This window comes from Meriones unguiculatus, chromosome 8 (genome assembly GCF_030254825.1).
Source record: "Meriones unguiculatus strain TT.TT164.6M chromosome 8, Bangor_MerUng_6.1, whole genome shotgun sequence".
NCBI lineage: Eukaryota > Metazoa > Chordata > Mammalia > Rodentia > Muridae > Meriones > Meriones unguiculatus.
This window is the reverse complement of record NC_083356.1, coordinates 97133153-97151079: the sequence shown is the minus strand read 5'-3', so window position 1 is coordinate 97151079 and position 17927 is coordinate 97133153. Positions and strand designations below refer to the sequence as shown.

The window sequence follows — 17927 nt, the reverse complement described above, 5'->3', positions numbered from 1 at the left end:
GTCCTTCCCTGCCCTGACGTTTAAGAAGTCAAGCAGTCAAGTTCTTTATTTTGGCTTTTCATTGACAATTTACTATCCCCAAAGCACATGGGACCGGTAGTGGAGGGGGAGCCGGGGCGGAGAAACCTCGAGATGTTCTACAACTTTGTTGGAACTTAGTGACGAGTTGAGCCAGGGATACAGCCAGGTTCGCGCGCGCGGTCGCGGGAGGGTGGGGTGGCCCCAGGGCTGGGCGGGGAGCGCGGAGGGCCGGGCGGGAGGCCGGCTTGGCTGGGCTGCAGGGCTTGGCGGGTCATTGTTTCCTCGGCCGCTCCTCCCCGCCGGGCCGGCGTCACTGGCGGGGCGCCCGGGGCGGGCGGCGGGCTATTTATAGCGCCGGCTGCGCGCGTCACGGAGCCCGGCCGGGCTGACGGGGCCGCTGACGCGCTTGGCCGCGGGGCCGAGGGCGCGGGGCGCGCGCGGCCAGCGACAATGGGCCGGGGCGCGCGCCTCCCCCGCCGCCGCCGCCGCCGCCGCCGAGGGCCGCTCGCCGGCCCCCAGCCCTTGGCTCCGCGCCCCCGCGGTGGTGGTGGTGGTGGTGGGGACCGGCCCCGGCCCCGGGACTCCCCGCCGCGCGCCGGGACCGCGGGAGGAGCTGAAGGCGGCTGTGCGACCACTCCGCGCTCGGGGACGTGGCGACCTGGGGCCGGGAGCGCCGGGCAGGTAACGTATACTGGACCGGGCTGGGGACTCGGGGAGGGCCGGGGGTAGCCCTTCCCGGACTCCTGTCCCCGAGGTATTCTGCACCCGCGCAGGATGCCGAGGTTGTTGTGGAGGGCCAGAGCTGGAGAGAAACTTCAGTGTGACCAGTCCCAACAGGCTCCTCCCGGGAGGACGATGCGACACGGGCGCCCTGTCGCTAGCCCCTCCCCAGCCACTCCGTCCCCTCCTCTCCTCCTTCGGCACTCCAAGGACCCCTACCCTCTGGCCCACACCCTGGTCCCCACATGCCCCACTGTCGCCTTGGCAGGGAAGGACTTTTAGGGACTGTGGGCCACGGAGGCCAGCCTTGAGCCCTGCCCTTCCGGCTGCTCTGCAGCCCCACGCACGTGGCAGGCGAGCAGGCTGGCTGAGGACTTGCTGCGCCTTCTAGGAAATTGCAATCGATTTGTGATGCACTTTCGCTAATTGGGAGTTCAAAATTAAACTTTAATAAAGCATTTGTGTCGTCTTGTCTAATTGTGAGAGCTTCCATTCGTCCTGGTAGACAGACCCAAAGTCTCAAGTTAATGGCTATAAGCTAGATTTGCCCCCCCCCAATACAATTTCGTCAGCCGTCGTCAGCGCAGCTGGATTTCTGTAGGGTACAGATGTTGCTAATGGCAGCTTAAGCACGGATGGGCAGGTAGCAGACGGAATGCAACACGTTGCCATATGGTTCCTGTAGCCTTTCACCTCCAGGGATATCAATCGTATATATTCTGGGAGGAACCTAATGACTCTCTGAACAGCAAAATGAATTACCTGGTACAATTTATATCCCTTGACCTGATGCGTTGTAACAACAGGAAGATAGCACCGCCCAACTGCTGTGGGATAAATTGAGTTAGAGAGCTACATTTCAAATTCTATATTAACTATTCGAAGTTTGAGGGGCCCTGTCACGTCACTCTGGCTGTGAAAAGCGGTTACCACATTTCCTTCCTCCCTCCACCCTCATCCACCTCTAGACATGCAAAATTGTTACAGTTTAACCAAACTGGTCTTGGAAATTGCCAATCTACCTCCTAGCAGGTGAGGTATGGAGAGGTGGAAAATACGACTTCCTCCGGAGTTAGTCACCGTGAGCATTTTTCAAAGAACATCACACTTTAAAGCCTGAAAGTCAAACAGCTCCTAGGAAAAGGTGTTTCAGTATAACTCCTAAACCTAGATAGTTGTTTGAAGTTTTCCACCTAAAACCAACAAAATCCCACTTCAACTCTTAGGAAAACAGTTTTAAGAAATAATGAACTTATAACCTAAGTAGAACCTTTTCTGCAGACCAGTTCCTGCTTCCTCTCTGTATGTCTTAATCCAAGTCATGATTGTGGAGATAATGACTTTTTCTTCCCAGGACGTCAGTATCGACACACTGAAATCCTGCTGGAACGGCTTAGTAATATTTCACATTAGATTTTTAAATCTCCTGGTCGCTAATAAAACACTGTAACTGCCTTTAAGGTTGGATTATAAGCATCGATTGTCTTTTTATTATAGTCTGTATTTTTGATTCACAAATGCAGATCACAGTGATAGACATGCACTAACCTAAGGGTACAAATTAAAGCATCATCCACATTTTAATTTCACATTTACTTTTACATATGAAGGGATATCTTAAAGCTAGAGACAGAGTCTCTAGGCTTTTTATGCAATCAGCAATATGTGAAGAGGTAGTTGATGTGAGCTGATAGACTAGACTACCAAACCATATGAGATAGACATGGACAGTCTAAAAATGTATTTACTTTTCAGAAAGTGGTTAACATTTTCAAAGTTTATGCATCATGTCCTTTCAGAATCATTTTGAAAGGACAAGATGACACCCTCGCCTTCAAACACACATACACCTTGTATTGGCTGGTGGTTTTGGTAACTAGTGTTTGGGTTAGTTCAGACGTTCTGGTAATTGTACTTATCGTCTTTTTGCATATTTATATAGCGAAAATATCCTGTGCAGAACAAATGATGGTACATCTAGTTTATGGCAAGCTTCTCTGCTGGGGCTGCTTTTCGTAATCTTCCAATAGCCGAGGTTTCAGTTTGTTCTGTGGCAGCCCTTCTTGATGAGTTCAAACCCAGATCAGGAGTGAGCCTGTCAGTAATGACTCCATCTTCATGACCTGTGAGTTGACAGTGAGTGTGTCCTTTAATCAGCCACACAGAGCCTGCCTTATAAAGCTGTTATTGTCATGGGCAGATACTGCAACCTTTTGTCAAACCCTGCGATTATTAAAGTGTTCCTCCTTCAAATCCAGGCCAAAAGGCCTCCTGGGCTTCCATTCAGGGCTCAGGCAAAATCTCAAGCAGCACTCTGCTCTCTGTCTCCAGTTGTACCATTATGTGTGCATTTCATGGATAACCTCCGGCACCTTTGCAGATACAAACTGCATATTTTTGTATACTTACGTGGCAACAAACCCGAGGTACATATCTGTCAGCATCATTTCAACTTAATAAAGATTTCATAGGTATGCATTGTTACTCTAAAGAACATGTCTGGCTGCCAAGGGGAAAGACCAGAACTAGAGAGTACTAGAATTACTATTGTCCACTAGGAAGTCACTTTCTGCATTTTAGAGTCCTCAAACTTAAACTGCTCTTTTCAGTGTTGCCCTTCCATGCTGTTACTTGGAGAAGACAGTGAAAAAGTTTGAAATATGCATGTGTTGGCCAAGAAGATATTCCTGTGTTTCTGTTGTCCATAGACATAGGGCCCTTATCTTGAACTGTATTTATTCTAACCAAACACACACACACACACACACACACACACACACACACACAAAGGCAAGACTTACAAGTAGGTGTATTTCTCATACATGGTAATTTTAATTGTGATATATGATCCCAAGCTGCTTTTCCATTTTTTCAAAAAACTCACAGATAACTCTGTGATTTTTAAGTTATGCTAAGTTTATGGTTTTCTCAAAGTGACACGGAACAAGTAATGAACAGGCATTAGGCTTCTAATAAAACTCGTCATTCAGGCGAGGGGGCTTGTGAGTGTGCAGGAAAAAGTGTGGAAAAAGTGTGGATCCATTGCACTTGAATCTGCTTTTCTATTTCAAAGCTCATGTTGTTGCATTAGAAACTTGTTTCTCTCTTTTAACAAGCATTTCATTAAAAAAAAAAAAGAGTCAGTCTGTAATATTTACCCCAGCCAAGCAGAAAGCAGTCTCTTAGTCTCATCGATATGCAGCTTTGTTTTTTATACGGGTTGGAAGGAGTGCCATACAAATATCCCATAAAAAGCTGACGTGGGTTGCCCTTACTTTGACTGAAGGTTGACAGGAGCCCTTTCTTTAATTAATCTTGTTCTCTTTCATGTTCTGTTCAGGTATTGAAATACAGTATTTTTATACATCTTTAAGATTGTGTTTGCATTTATTTAATTTATGTTTCTTTTTTTAAAGCATGTAGACTTGAATGTTTGTTCTCCTTTTTTTTTTTTCCTCACATCATTACCCTGGTACTGCTTGATGTAACTTGATTAGCTCCCTCCCCAGTCATGATTGGTAATTAAAATAGGCATTAAAATTAGTCACTTAGCAATTTTGCTGTTCAATTGGCAATTAAATTACTTAATTGCAATTAAAGTCCTAATTTTAATTGGCAAAATGATAGATGTAGATTTAAGATAATATGTATAAATACTTTAATAAGTGTCTATATAAGGATTACTTAATTACTCAACTTCAAGTTTATGCTGTTAACTTTAGAACTTTTAAGTGAGCAATGAAATTTATATTACATCTATTCAAAGGATATGATAATTAGATTTATTTCTTATCACTATAAGGATCCTTGCTATAAGTTACTTTTGTAGTGTTCAAATTGTGAGCTTGATAATTGAGAATTATGATGATGAAAAGGGCATATATATCTTTGTCTGAGCACAGCAATACCTTATCTCTCTTTTTATTCATTAAATTAAGAGGTTCTTTACCAATTAGCTTGAGAGAAAAATAAATAAATAAATAAAAATAAAATGTTACTTTATCATTAAAAGAAGCCTAGCCACTTGTGGTTTACATTAAACCATTGCAAAGTGTATATATATATATATTATCTGTTTATCTTGTGCAGTACTGTTAGAATAATGTCATTGGATCTTGATAGAATTTCAGGTATCTTTTATATTAGTATATAACTTTATTTTCTGAATCTTTAAATGTGCTTTAGGACATTGTAATTTTAATGTTTTCCATGCTTATTAAAATAAGCAAATAAATTCCAAAACCAAACTTATCCTTCTTTCTAATAAAAGAGCATTTTTTTTCATAAGGAAAATGTTAAGTCGTTGCTATAAAAGCAAGTATTAGGAGAGGACCACTGTAAGCCAAGTATTAAGGAAAGAAAAAAAATGAAGATTTTTATTATGTAAAATAGTTTTTGAGTGGCATGAGGTTTTACCATATGTTCAGTTTTATGATTTTAATTTATAAGTAGAAGCTTCTAGAAAAAAAAAAGTGCTGTTTACTCCTGCACATCTTTACACATTTTCTAGAATTGGGTTCTGAATTAAAGTAAGACATTTTAAAAATCAATGGCCTTTGGTGAAAAACAGGCTGGGTAAAACTCAGTAAAAGCTGCATCTATCCAAAATGTGGAAATCAAAGAAGCAATCGACTTCTCCAAGTATCCAATAGGAAAGGTGCAGTTTGGTTGATTAATAGCCCATGAATGCAAATGAAATGGCAAAAGCAAAACAATAAAACATCTTCAATACTATTTTTTTCTTTTGAGAAACACATGTTTTAAAGTGAAATATTCTTTTTCTGTCACTATTGTAAGACTGCCTACTAAATAACAACAAAGGCTGTGAATGAAAGTTTGTTCAAACATAACTGAAAATACATCTCATTTTAACATTTGTAAGTTACAAAACCTACACAATTTTAAAGAAATAGCTTGAAGTTGCCTCAACTCTCACAGCATAGCAGGTACGTCTGTTTCATTGTAACTGCATTGTGAGGTCTTCTCTGAATTCATTTGGGGAGAATACTGAAATCAGCCCACAAAGGCCTCTTCCCCATGCATTAAAATAGAAAATCCTATGGGATTACATTTATGTTTGCCCTCTAAATTATACCAAAAGCTCAGTTTTATTAAGTATAATCTGCTTAGCCATGCATAAAATAAAATACTTAGGTTTAGATGTGAGTTTATGTGCATTTATACTGATTTTTAATAAAATATTTTCTACATACAGGCAAATATTATTCTTAGTATGTGTTAGTATCATAAAAGGTAATATAACAATGTTACCTTCATCAATGCTTTTTAAGGTCACACCATTATATTTATTAATAGCAATAACTTATAATTTACATAAGAAAGGACCTACTATGTATAACACCAATTTTTTGCTTCCATTATTTTAAATTGTTAAGAAAATAGACCTCTATTTGAGGAAACCTTACACATTTAAACATGGCAATAATTTAAAGTTACATCCAGAAAAAATTGTCATTTTAATTGAGTTATAAAATATTTTATTTGAAATATTTATGTGTAAGAATGCAGAAGGGTTGCAGCCATATAAATGCAGAATTTCAGTTTCTTTTAGCCTAAAGCATCGTTTTAACATTTTCTGAAAGGTTGTTCATTTCTACATTTTGATTCCATTATATGTGTAATTAAACCTCTATGCACAAAAGCATTCTCTTATGTACTAGCAAATATACCCACAGGAATTCTCTTCTAAACTATAATTTATTTAAACATGTAATCATAGGATTTTAAAACATGTTTTCATTTTTCCAAACTGTATGCCAATTTGAACTGCTTTGAGATAAAATGAGAGATTTTTATTGCCATTTTTTTTCCCCTCTGTGACCTAACAGTGAGTTAAACATGGGCAGAAGAAAATAAAGAAAATCCACTCTGAACCTAATTTCAAGTGTTGAACTGTTTCCCTTTTGAAGAAAATAGGGGAAAAAAAAAGTTGTTGTTTATGAATTCCAACACAATATGAACATTTGTGCCTGCAGGCTTTTCTCCTGGGGCTTAGTTAGCCTAAGTAGTAAATAGCTAATTGTGCGTGTGTGTGCGTGTGTGTGTGTGTGTGTGTGTGTGTGTGTGTGTGAGCGCGCGTGCGTGTGCTTGTGTGGGAGATTGTTTCTCGAACATTGTGGAGTCGGGCCCCCTACTGACAAGACCAGTCAATTGCAGACCTTGTCTTTGCTCCTGCAGCTTTGCCCCCTTCAGAACCAAGTGGGGAAAAACAGCAGACCGAGGTTTTGAGCCCGACCCTTTTACACTTCCTGACCCTTTAACCCTTTCCAATCTGTGCGCTCGCATCCTTCCCACTCGGAGCACGCGCGAGCCCTGACCCAAACTCCAACACTACAAGAATCTCAGCCGGGAATTAGTTCAAGCGAGTTGAGGAGTCTTTCCTAAGTAGTGGTAACATCCCAGGAAGCTGGACCTAAGATTGAAGAGGAAAAACGCACACATGGATGGGGGGGGGAAAGCCTTCATTTTCTCCTTTACATGTTATTACTCTACTCTCACTTATCATTGTAGTAAATTGCTATGGCCAATTGCCTTTTGATCTTGGGTACGTCCAGACTTGAGCAAGGGCTCCTCTTTTCAGGGAATCAAGCCCTCCAAGTTGCTAAAGAAAAAGAACTCACGGTCCTGTGCTTGGTTCCTGATGTTCAATGGAACCAATCCAGGCCCCCCTTCCTCTCTCCGGGAGGGCAGTTTCCAAAATGTCCCCAGACTCAACTCAACCCAAACAATGTGTTGTTAATGACCAAGGGAGAGGAGCGAGCTTGAGGGCAGCACATCTCCTGGCGGCTTTTGTGTAGGGAGGGCTCCTGGCTGCGACCTTAAACTTCTCCCGGTAACCCGCTCTCCTGGAACTGTATTAAAAAATAATAACTTCCACCCGAGTGCAGCTAAGCCTGGGTTTCCGACGGTCTGAAAATAGCTGCCGGGAACCTGGCCCACCGCGTGGATCAAGGAGAGCTACCTACCCCCCCCCCCCCGCCCCGACCGCACCCTGCTCCCTCGCGGAAGGGGAAGGGAACCCGGGAGGGCGCCTGTGAGCTGGAGTCGCTGCTATTTTGGGCCCAGCCCGGCCGGTGCGTCAATGCCTGCGCCCCTGCGTCACCGCCACCCCCACCCCCTTCCTTCTCCACCGCTCTCCAAACTCTCACTTTTTCCCTTTCGTTCGCGTGGAATCGCTCCTGCCCACGGGGCGCTGACGCTGCCGAGCTCACACTAATAAGCTGTTCTTCACCCTGCCCCCTCCCCTCCACTCGCCCCCCCCGCTCCCCCACTTCCTGGTTTTATTTATTTTTTTTAATTTTTTAATTTTTTTTTCCCTCGCGCCCACTAGGGCACCGCCGAGCCGTGGCGGCGGCAGCTGGAGGAGCAGCCGCAACATCTGGGGGGGAAACTTGAGGCAGTCACGTAGGTTTCCCCGAGGCTGCTGCACCGCGGAGCCCGCGGCTTGTCTGGGCAGCCGCAGGGCACCCGGTGGCAACGCCTTTGCAGCCGCAGGCTGGCTCGGCACCGAGCCGGCGAAGGCGGAGGCGCAGGCTGGGAACCAGCCGCCCGCCCCGCGACCCGGAGAGTTCCGCGCTCCGCTTCGCCGGCGCTCGGATCGCCCAGACGGGGCCTTGGGTTCGCTCGGCGCACGGCCCCCCTCCCCGCCCCCACTCCCCCGTCCTCCGCAGCCCGGGAGTGAGCCGAGGCGCGAGAGGAGGGGAGGGGGAGAGGAGGAGCGCCGTCCTAGGAGAAGACGAGACTCTCCAAAGTTACCCACCCTGGGCCCAAGCCCCTTCCCCGCCTCGGCAGGAGCCCAGGGAAGTCCTCCCGGCCGGCTCCGCTGGGAGGAGGGCCAGCTCCCGGGAGGAGCTGCGATTCCTCGGCTAGAAAGATCCACGCGCTCGGCGGCCGGATGGTCTCGCAGAGCAGAGCGGGAGGCGACCTGGAGGACTTCGGGGGGCTGGTGTGGGGGTGGTGGGGGGCTAGGGCACGCTTCCACAGTCCACGGGGACCCTGGGCACACTCTCTTCGTTTTGGCCCAGACGCCGCGCAGCCCACCACGGCCTTGGGCTCCACTCCTCCCCCCCTTCACGCTTTCTTCATGGTTGCCGGCACCACAGCCTTTGCATTTCAGAAACCCCTGAAGGGGGGACGGGGAGGACCTGGCGGGCGCAGCGAAATGTCAACGGTGTTAAGAGTTGGCGGGGGTCAGGGGGAGGGACGGGTCAGATCACCTCTCGGCGGCTGGCGCACCTGTTGCCCGACTCTCTGCTGCATTGTCTGCAAAAGCAAAGTAGGAAACAGTTCACTCCTACGCCTGGGGTCCCCGAAGGCCTGACTCGGTGCCCACCGTCTCTCTCTCCACACACTCCTGTCGGTATTTTATCTTTTTAGTTTCAGGAAAGGGGGGAGGAGAAAAATAGGCCCCATCCCCTCATCTCTAGAAGGAAGGAGGAAGACTCAGATGATAAAAAGGGGGGGGGAGGAGAGGAGAGGGTGCATGACCTGGGGAAATCCCACCCAACGCCCAAGCCTCTGGAGAGTCACGGGACAACTGTCTGCACTTCCTCCAAGGGGCGTGTGGAGGGTGATGTTGGGAAGCTCCAGGGCACAGGTCGGCGGGGCGGCCCAGGTGCCAGCTACCTGGCCCACGCCCGCGTTCTTTTCCGTTCGAGCTTTTGTTGCACCCTCCCCAGGAGCGAGGGCTCAGAGCCCGGGGTGTGGGGAGTGTGGGGGGTGTGGGGGGACAGGTGACGCGTAGCATCCCCGCGAGCTCTCCGCGGACTCCTGGGTTGCAGAAGAAGTCACACTTCTTTCGGAAAATTTAAATAAATATATATATATAAAATACCCACCCAAGTGGGCTACCAAGGTGAACGCCGCGGAACGGTTCCCACCTTAAAATCAGCCCCAGTCGTGACGTCAGGTCGGAAATATACCAAAGCGAGCGCGGGCCAGGAGTCCGGGGAGCGCGGCGGCTCGGCGATTGGACCACGGGCCGCTGACGCTCGCTGACGCGCGCAGACTTTAGGTGCGTGTTGGCAGCGGCGGCGCGAGCCACATAAACAAAGGCACATTGGCGGCCAGGGCCAGTCCGCCCGGCGGCTCCGCTCGGCTGCGCGTCCCTCTCGGCTGCCCCGCCGGCTGCCCGCCTTCTGCTCCCGCCGGGCTGGCGGCGCGTGGCTCCCCGCGCCCCGCTCCCGCAGTGTCCCCGCGGACCCCGGCGCCCCGGCTCCCCGGAGGGGGGGGACTGCACTTCGGCGGAGTTGAATGAATGAAGCGATCGGAGAAGTGAGTTAATTGGCGGCGGGGCCGCCCGCGGTCTCACGCGCTCAGGGTCCCCGGGTACCGGCCGCCGGTTTCCTGCAAGTGGGCGCTGGAGACGCGGGGCGCGGAGGGGGCCGGGGGAGGCTGGCGAGGGGGCGCGCGCGGCTCCGCCGAGCCTTGGCTGGAACTCGGGCTTGTAGCGTTAGGGGGGGAGTTGGCTGTGGGCAGAGGCTTCCGGGCTCCTTATTGGTGGATGGGGAAGGGGGGGAGGACTCCCACAGTTTTAGGGGAGATGCGGACTTGGCCGTGGAGATGTGCGCAAAGTTTGCTCTCGGTGTGGACTCGATTGTGGCTCTTGGAGACTCCGGATCTCGTGAGCGTGTGGGGGAACAGTCCGGGACAGAAAGTTTCTGCGTTGCTTGGGAACAGTGTCGCTCCGCTCGCCCGTGTACCGCTGCTCCCCGGGTGTCGCCGAGTAAGGGTGCTGTCGGTGGAGGGTCCTGGTGATGAGTTGCCTGAGGTTGCTCGTTTTTTGATATGTGCTGTCCTTGGCTGGTGTGTCAGAGCGCGCGCGTGAGATAGAGTCCAGTTGGGAGACTGTGACACTGCTAGGCGTTAATATCCAGCTCAGACGTATTTCCAAGGGCGGCGGCGGATGGGGGGGGGGGGAGGGGGAACGAGTCCCTTTTCTATTTTTCTTCTGGGTAACCTTCTCCACTCCTTGAAGTGAGATTATGAAAGAAGAAGGAGCGGGAGCAGAAGGAGCGGTTGTTCGGTGTTCCTTTATCTTTATTAACAAGATTGTCTATGCTCTAAAATGCCTTGCAAGTGGGGACATCTGAAACTAGCTAGGACACAAGAATGCCTTGTCTAAGCGAGTAGGCAGCCTGTGGAAAGCATTGTGGAGAAGGGGTTTAAGCTGCTGGGCTGAGAAGCGCTTCTAACTTTGGTGCCAATGTTATATGCATAATATATCTCCTTCCCTCTGATGTTGACCCAAGATGCTCCTGGTAAAGCAGAGGTCTCTCTCGTCATCCCTGGGCCATTGAAGGTGTTGGAAATCCAGTTCTCTGGAGGAACACCAATTCACTTATATCCCAAGCCACCGCGCTGGGTCAAAAGCAATTGCAGAAGCCACACACTTGCACCCAAACTGGCTTCTTGGTTGTCCAGGCCTCGCTAATGCTAACGTTTTTCTAAGGGTGTGATCTCTATGGGTTTTTTTTTTCTTTCACTGTGCGTTGAGTGCTAACTTTCTTTCTCCTTCTAAGTGAAGAGTCCGTTTGACCTCAAGAAAAATGTTTAAGAGAAAGCTTCCATGCTGTGCTTTCTCTCTAGCCCAGCCTTCTCAGGTTTGAAATAAAGCAGAATGAAAATGACCCTTTTGTCTAGAGCAAAGGGGCCAGTTCATATTATCAGTAAGTGTCAGGTAGACTGGTGGAGTAACTTCCCTCCAGGACGCTTTCCCTGCAGGGATTTTCACCGGTAGATGAGTGGCCTTATCTGTTGCTTCGCACACACATTTAAGCTGCTCTTTGGTAAAGTCTTCACACTCACTTCCAAGGAGGCACCGAAGGGCCTGTCTTGTCTCTGAGCCTTGCATCTGCCCAGCCAAGTCTGGGTGGGAAGACATCCTGAAACTTCCTGTGTCTGTTTTTCAGGGAGATCTGACGGGCTGGATTCCCAATTGCTTTAAAAAAAATATCTTGGAAACTTTAGCCTTCGCTGAATTACGACACTGTCCACCTTTAATTTCCTCGAAAACTCCAATAACTCGGCTGAAGGTTAGTGAACTTTCTCTTTCATTACCTTTCCCGAGTCCCCCTGCATACCCAGAAAAAAAACAGGGCAACAGGATCTTCTCGGGCCAAACCTGAACATTATGGTCACAGAGAACAATTTTCTCCTCGTGCAGTTGAACTTCCATTTCTAGATCGTGGGTTCTAGAAATGCTGTCGACCCTGAGCTTCAAAGAAGAGGCTCACGAGAGTGAAATTGGTCGTGGGAAGGGGGTGGAGCGGGTGGTGGTGATGATGGTGGTTGGTGGTGGTGGTGAGAGTTTGGAAATAACCGGGACTGTAGCCCCTCACCAGCTCCCAGGCTCTGGGTCCTTTGGGGGCCGGTCCTTTCCTTTCTTCCTCTCTGCTCTGCTCCGACCTCTCTTGCCCTTCTCCTCGCGCCCCTGCCGCCCCCCTCCACCGCCCCACCCCCGGCCGCCCCCGCCCCCGACGCCGCGGGCTGCTGGTGTAGCTCCAGGTGAACCCGAGCCGGGAAGAAAGTGTTGAGCTGACCAGGCTGAGTGTTGTTATCGCCCTGTTTCGTTTCCAGCCATGCCTTGTGTTCAGGCGCAGTATGGGTCCTCGCCTCAAGGAGCCAGCCCCGCTTCTCAGAGCTACAGTTACCACTCTTCGGGAGAATACAGCTCCGATTTCTTAACTCCAGAGTTTGTCAAGTTTAGCATGGACCTCACCAACACTGAAATCACTGCCACCACTTCTCTCCCCAGCTTCAGTACCTTTATGGACAACTACAGCTCAGGCTACGACGTGAAGCCACCTTGCTTGTACCAAATGCCCCTGTCCGGACAGCAGTCCTCCATTAAGGTAGAAGATATTCAGATGCACAACTACCAGCAGCACAGCCACCTGCCCCCTCAGTCCGAGGAGATGATGCCGCACTCCGGGTCGGTTTACTACAAGCCCTCTTCGCCCCCGACCCCCAGCACCCCGGGCTTCCAGGTGCAGCACAGCCCGATGTGGGACGACCCGGGGTCCCTCCACAACTTCCACCAGAACTACGTGGCCACGACGCACATGATCGAGCAGAGGAAGACGCCCGTCTCCCGCCTTTCACTCTTCTCCTTTAAGCAGTCGCCCCCGGGCACTCCCGTGTCCAGCTGCCAGATGCGCTTCGACGGGCCTCTGCACGTCCCCATGAACCCGGAGCCCGCGGGCAGCCACCACGTCGTGGACGGTCAGACCTTCGCCGTGCCCAACCCCATCCGCAAGCCGGCGTCCATGGGCTTCCCGGGCCTGCAGCTCGGCCACGCGTCGCAGTTGCTCGACACGCAGGTGCCCTCGCCGCCGTCGCGGGGCTCCCCCTCCAACGAGGGTCTGTGCGCTGTCTGCGGCGACAACGCGGCCTGCCAGCACTACGGTGTCCGCACTTGCGAGGGCTGCAAAGGTTTCTTTAAGGTGAGCCGGGCTGGGCGGATGTGGCAGGGGTCGGTGACCTTGTCCCCTCCCGGTCGGCAGCCCAGCTCTAGTTCCCTGCAGCTATTCAAGGGCCTCGGAAGGGGCTTGCTGGGGAGGGGGGGGGGGTTGTCCAAGAAAAGAAATGAGGAAGATCGGGAGGGTCTCATTTCCTCCCGCCACCCCCCACCCCGGTCCCCACAGCAACTTGCCGGCCGGGCGGGCTCCCACCCGAAATTGCTGGAGCAGGAGTTGGAAGAGGGCTATTTGCATGTGTTAGGCGCTGTCTTCCTTGTTCAGATTGAAATTGGTTAGGACAGAGAACCGTGTCTGAGCTAACCAAGTGGAACAGAATTCCCTATGGTCAAATTAAGTGATCTCTTTATTTCGCCATCCTGATTGAATAATCTTATCATTTTAAATAGAGAAGGTCTCCAAGGAATGTAAATAATATGAATGCCCACGGATTTGTATTTACTGAGCGTCTCCTGCTCCTTCTCCTGGCATATAAAACACAGCAAGGAGCAGCAAGGTTAGCTCAAATGTTAACGCTATCAATTTTCTTCTGGTAAATGCCCTGGGGAGGAAAAGGAAAGGAAATAGGAAGAAAAGAAAAGGAAAAAAAAATTAAGGAACAGTGTTTGTGTTTGTAGGGAAGGAGGGCAGATCCAAGGCATTAAAAAAAAATGTATCCAGTTTGTTGGACAAATTTACAAATAATAATCTGGGGCCTATATTTCTCTCCCTCTGCAGCGCACGGTGCAGAAAAACGCGAAATACGTGTGTTTAGCGAATAAAAACTGCCCAGTGGACAAGCGCCGCCGAAATCGTTGTCAGTACTGTCGATTTCAGAAGTGCCTGGCCGTTGGGATGGTTAAAGAAGGTAGGTTGGGGCAAGCCTCTGACCTCTGGTTCCGCGTCCTGGAAAGGCCACCAGCTGCCTGCGGCCTCGGGGTCCGGCCTCACTCCCTACCCGCCTGACTCCAGGCTCCCGCTGCCTAGCGGCGCAGCCTCCCTAACAGAAAGCCGTCCGCGCCCGCCCCGTCTTTAAGTAGGCTGCCCAGACTGAGGACGGTAGAAAACAACCCGCCTTTTATTAGTGCCTCCTGTCAGTAAAGTCTTCACAAGCAGAGGAGCCCTGGACCACCAGGTTCAGCTCCCACCACTGCCTCCGCGGAGGATCCCGGGACGCAGCCGCAGCGCTAACCCGGCTCTTCCTTTCCAGTGGTCCGCACGGACAGTTTGAAAGGCCGGAGAGGTCGTTTGCCCTCGAAACCCAAGAGCCCGCAGGACCCCTCTCCCCCCTCACCTCCGGTGAGTCTCATCAGTGCCCTCGTCAGAGCCCACGTCGACTCCAATCCGGCTATGACCAGCCTGGACTATTCCAGGGTAAGAAGCTAGTGTGTGTGTGTGTGTGTGTGTGTTGGGGGTGGTATCATGTGAACAAACCAAACAAATGGGCAGGACCCTCTCCCTATACCTAATACCCCAGACTCCAGGGTAAAGGAGGCAAACCAGAATATATGCGTGAACAGTTCTGGGCAGGGTTCCGGGGCACAGCTGAGAACAAGTCAGAGTGGCCGAATCGTTGTGAACTACCGTGGCCGAACAGATCTACTTTGTGCGAAGTTACTAGAACCCGCCCCCTCCCCCCAGCGCCCCATACACACACACACACACACACACACACACACACACACACACACACCATTGCCGCCACCACGAAGGATAGCATTTGCCCGGGGCCAGGGAGTGAAAAGAGGGGTGGAAGGAATGACAACTGGGGTCTTGGGGTCAGGGATCAAGTGGGTGCAATCCCTCTTTTACTCCAGCTGTGAAAAACGTGCAGGCTTTGGTTGACGGGAGTATAGGCAAAGCTAGCAGCGACTGCAATATTATGAAGCTTTGCAAAGGGCGCCTCCGCTCCAGACCCACTGTGGGATTAGCATGAATACTACCGTGTCAATTGTTTTGTGGAGATAAGACGGAACGTTTCCCAGGGCTGGATGGCACTGTATTTAGTCTGTATGGAAATGGTAATTTCCATATTTAAAGCGGCGACCTCATAGCACCGTCCCTAATTGAATTAATTGCCCCGGAACATCTAATTTCCTTACTGGTCAGAGAGAGGTTTAATTGTTATAAAAACCTGGCTCCCCTACCAGAAACGGGGTTAGCAATTTCACGGGTTATATATTTTAGAGAACCTCATTAAGTGCTTTTTAAAATGAAATTCCAGTTCCAGGCAAACCCTGACTATCAGATGAGTGGAGATGACACCCAACACATACAGCAGTTCTACGATCTGCTGACTGGTTCTATGGAGATCATCAGAGGCTGGGCAGAGAAGATCCCTGGCTTTGCTGACCTGCCCAAAGCTGATCAGGACCTGCTTTTTGAATCAGCTTTCTTAGAATTGTTTGTTCTGCGCTTAGCATACAGGTAAGGGGGGAGGCCTGGGGAGGAATCAGAAGTAAAGGAAAGGGGGAAAAAGGGGTTGGGAGGGGGGCAAGATTAAAAAAAAAAATCAAAGGTGAAGAAGGGAAATAGTGAGTCCAGAAGCCTTGGGTGGATGGAATGGAGGTGGGACAGGGGAGTGCTTGATTGTTATGAAATTAAACCCTTTCAAGGTCCACTGGCCTACATTTTATTAACTCTTCAGTAATTAGGTGCCTCTTAAATCCCTCATTTATTGCTCTTCAAGTAATTAGTTGTTTAGCTTCTCTCTCTCTCTTTTTCTCCCCTCTCTCTTTGGTATTAATTGCAGGTCCAACCCAGTGGAGGGTAAACTCATCTTTTGCAATGGGGTGGTCTTGCACAGGTTGCAATGCGTGCGTGGCTTTGGGGAATGGATTGATTCCATTGTTGAATTCTCCTCCAACTTGCAGAATATGAACATCGACATTTCTGCCTTCTCCTGCATTGCTGCCCTGGCTATGGTCACAGGTCAGTACTGCTGGTGCAGGGCGCTTCCCCTTCAGAACTTCCTCTGGTGGGACCGGCCATGGCTTTCCCTAATCACAGATCCTCCCTGACTCCGCCAGCTGACTAACTCCTTACGCATTCTTCTTTTGTTTCTGGTTGCATTTTTCTGCAGAGAGGCACGGGCTCAAGGAACCCAAGAGAGTGGAAGAACTGCAAAACAAAATTGTAAATTGTCTGAAAGACCATGTGACTTTCAATAATGGGGGCTTGAACCGACCCAACTACCTGTCCAAACTGCTGGGGAAGCTCCCAGAACTCCGCACCCTTTGCACACAGGGGCTTCAGCGCATTTTCTACCTGAAATTGGAAGACTTGGTGCCACCACCAGCAATAATTGACAAACTTTTCCTGGACACCTTACCTTTCTAAGACCTTCTCCCATGCACTTCAAAGAACTGGAAAGGAAACATCCAGAGGGAGCTGGTCACGTGGGCAGAGAGCTGGCTGAAGTGTCCAGTTCATACCATCTCCCTTCTGTAGACCCCTAGCCCTCACCCCTAAAGTAAACAAACAAACAAACAAACAAATAAAAACTGTCGCTATTTCCTAACCTGCAGGCAGAACCTGAAAGGGCATTTTGGCTCCGGGGCATCCTGGATTTAGAAAACGGACAACACACAGTACAGTGGTATAAACTTTTTATTATCAGTTCAAAATCAGTTTATTGTTCAGAAGAAAGATTGCTAATGTATGATGGGAAATGTTTGCCCATGCTTGCTTGTTGCAGTTAAGACAAATGTAACACACACACACACACACACACACACACACACACCCTTTAAGGGGACCCTCATATTTTGCCCTTTAACAACACTTCAAAGTTTTCTGCTGTAAAGAAAGCTGTAATATATAGTAAAACTAAATGTTGCGTGGGTGGCATGAGCTGAAGAAGGCAGAGGCTTGTAAATTTATCCAATGCAGTTTGGCTTTTTAAATTATTTTGTGCCTATTTATGAATAAATATTACAAATTCTAAAAAGTAAGTGTGTTTGCAAAAAAAAAAAAGAAAAATAACTACATAAAAAGGGACAAGCATGTGATTCTAGGTTGAAGACGTTATAGGCACTTGCTACTTCAGTAATGTCTATATTATATAAATAGTATTTCAGACACTATGTAGTCTGTTAGATTTTATAAAGACTGGTAGTTATCCGAGCTTAAACATTTTCTCAATTGTATAATAGGTGGGCACAAGTATCAAGACATTGGGAAATCCTGACAAAAGGGACACATAGTGTTTGTAACACCGTCCAACATTCCTTGTTTGTAAGTGTTGTATGTACCGTTGATGTTGATAAAAGAAAGTTTATATCTCGATTATTTTGTTGTCTAAAGCTAAACAGAACTTGCATGCAGCAGCTTTCGACTGTTTCCAGAGTGCTTATAATATACATAACTCCCTGGAAATTACTGAGCACTTTGAATTTTTGTTTTGTTTTGTTTTTTTAATGTCTAAAATTGTCGGTTAATATATTATTTTATGTTTGAGTAAGATTTTAATATTGCCATATTCTGTAGTATTTTCTTTGTATATTTCTAGTATGGCACATGAGATTAGTCACTGCCTTTTTTTCTATGGTGTACGACAGTTAGAGACGCTGATTTTTTTTTTTCCTGATAAATTCTTTCTTTAAGAAAGACAATTTTAATGTTTACAACAATAAACCATGTAAATGAACAGAACTTTGTCTTATTTCTGGGTCAGGAAAAAAAATGATGACTAAGCAGCACCTACGAGAA

General features: G+C 48.6%; 1 protein-coding gene across 7 annotated transcripts; it reads left to right on the top strand.

Moving 5' to 3' along the window:
* The first annotated feature begins 488 nt into the window (after positions 1-488).
* Nr4a2 (nuclear receptor subfamily 4 group A member 2) lies at positions 489-17201 on the top strand. Of its 7 annotated transcripts, XM_021651373.2 has the most exons (9): positions 9827-10035; positions 11673-11795; positions 12340-13205; positions 13956-14085; positions 14428-14591; positions 15442-15644; positions 15970-15986; positions 16091-16148; positions 16300-16532. In XM_021651373.2, exons 3-9 carry the CDS (start codon positions 12342-12344, stop codon positions 16385-16387), a joined length of 1524 nt encoding a protein of 507 aa, XP_021507048.1. In that variant the 5' UTR covers positions 9827-10035; positions 11673-11795; positions 12340-12341; the 3' UTR covers positions 16388-16532. The 7 variants fall into 7 exon arrangements, 6 of the variants coding, with proteins under 6 accessions (XP_021507045.1, XP_021507046.1, XP_021507044.1 ...); XM_021651370.2 differs by lacking the exon at positions 9827-10035 and adding an exon at positions 489-702 and having other exon boundaries at positions 15970-16148; positions 16300-17201; XM_021651371.2 differs by having other exon boundaries at positions 9798-10035; positions 12518-13205; positions 15970-16148; positions 16300-17201.
* Positions 17202-17927: the final 726 nt, after the last annotated feature.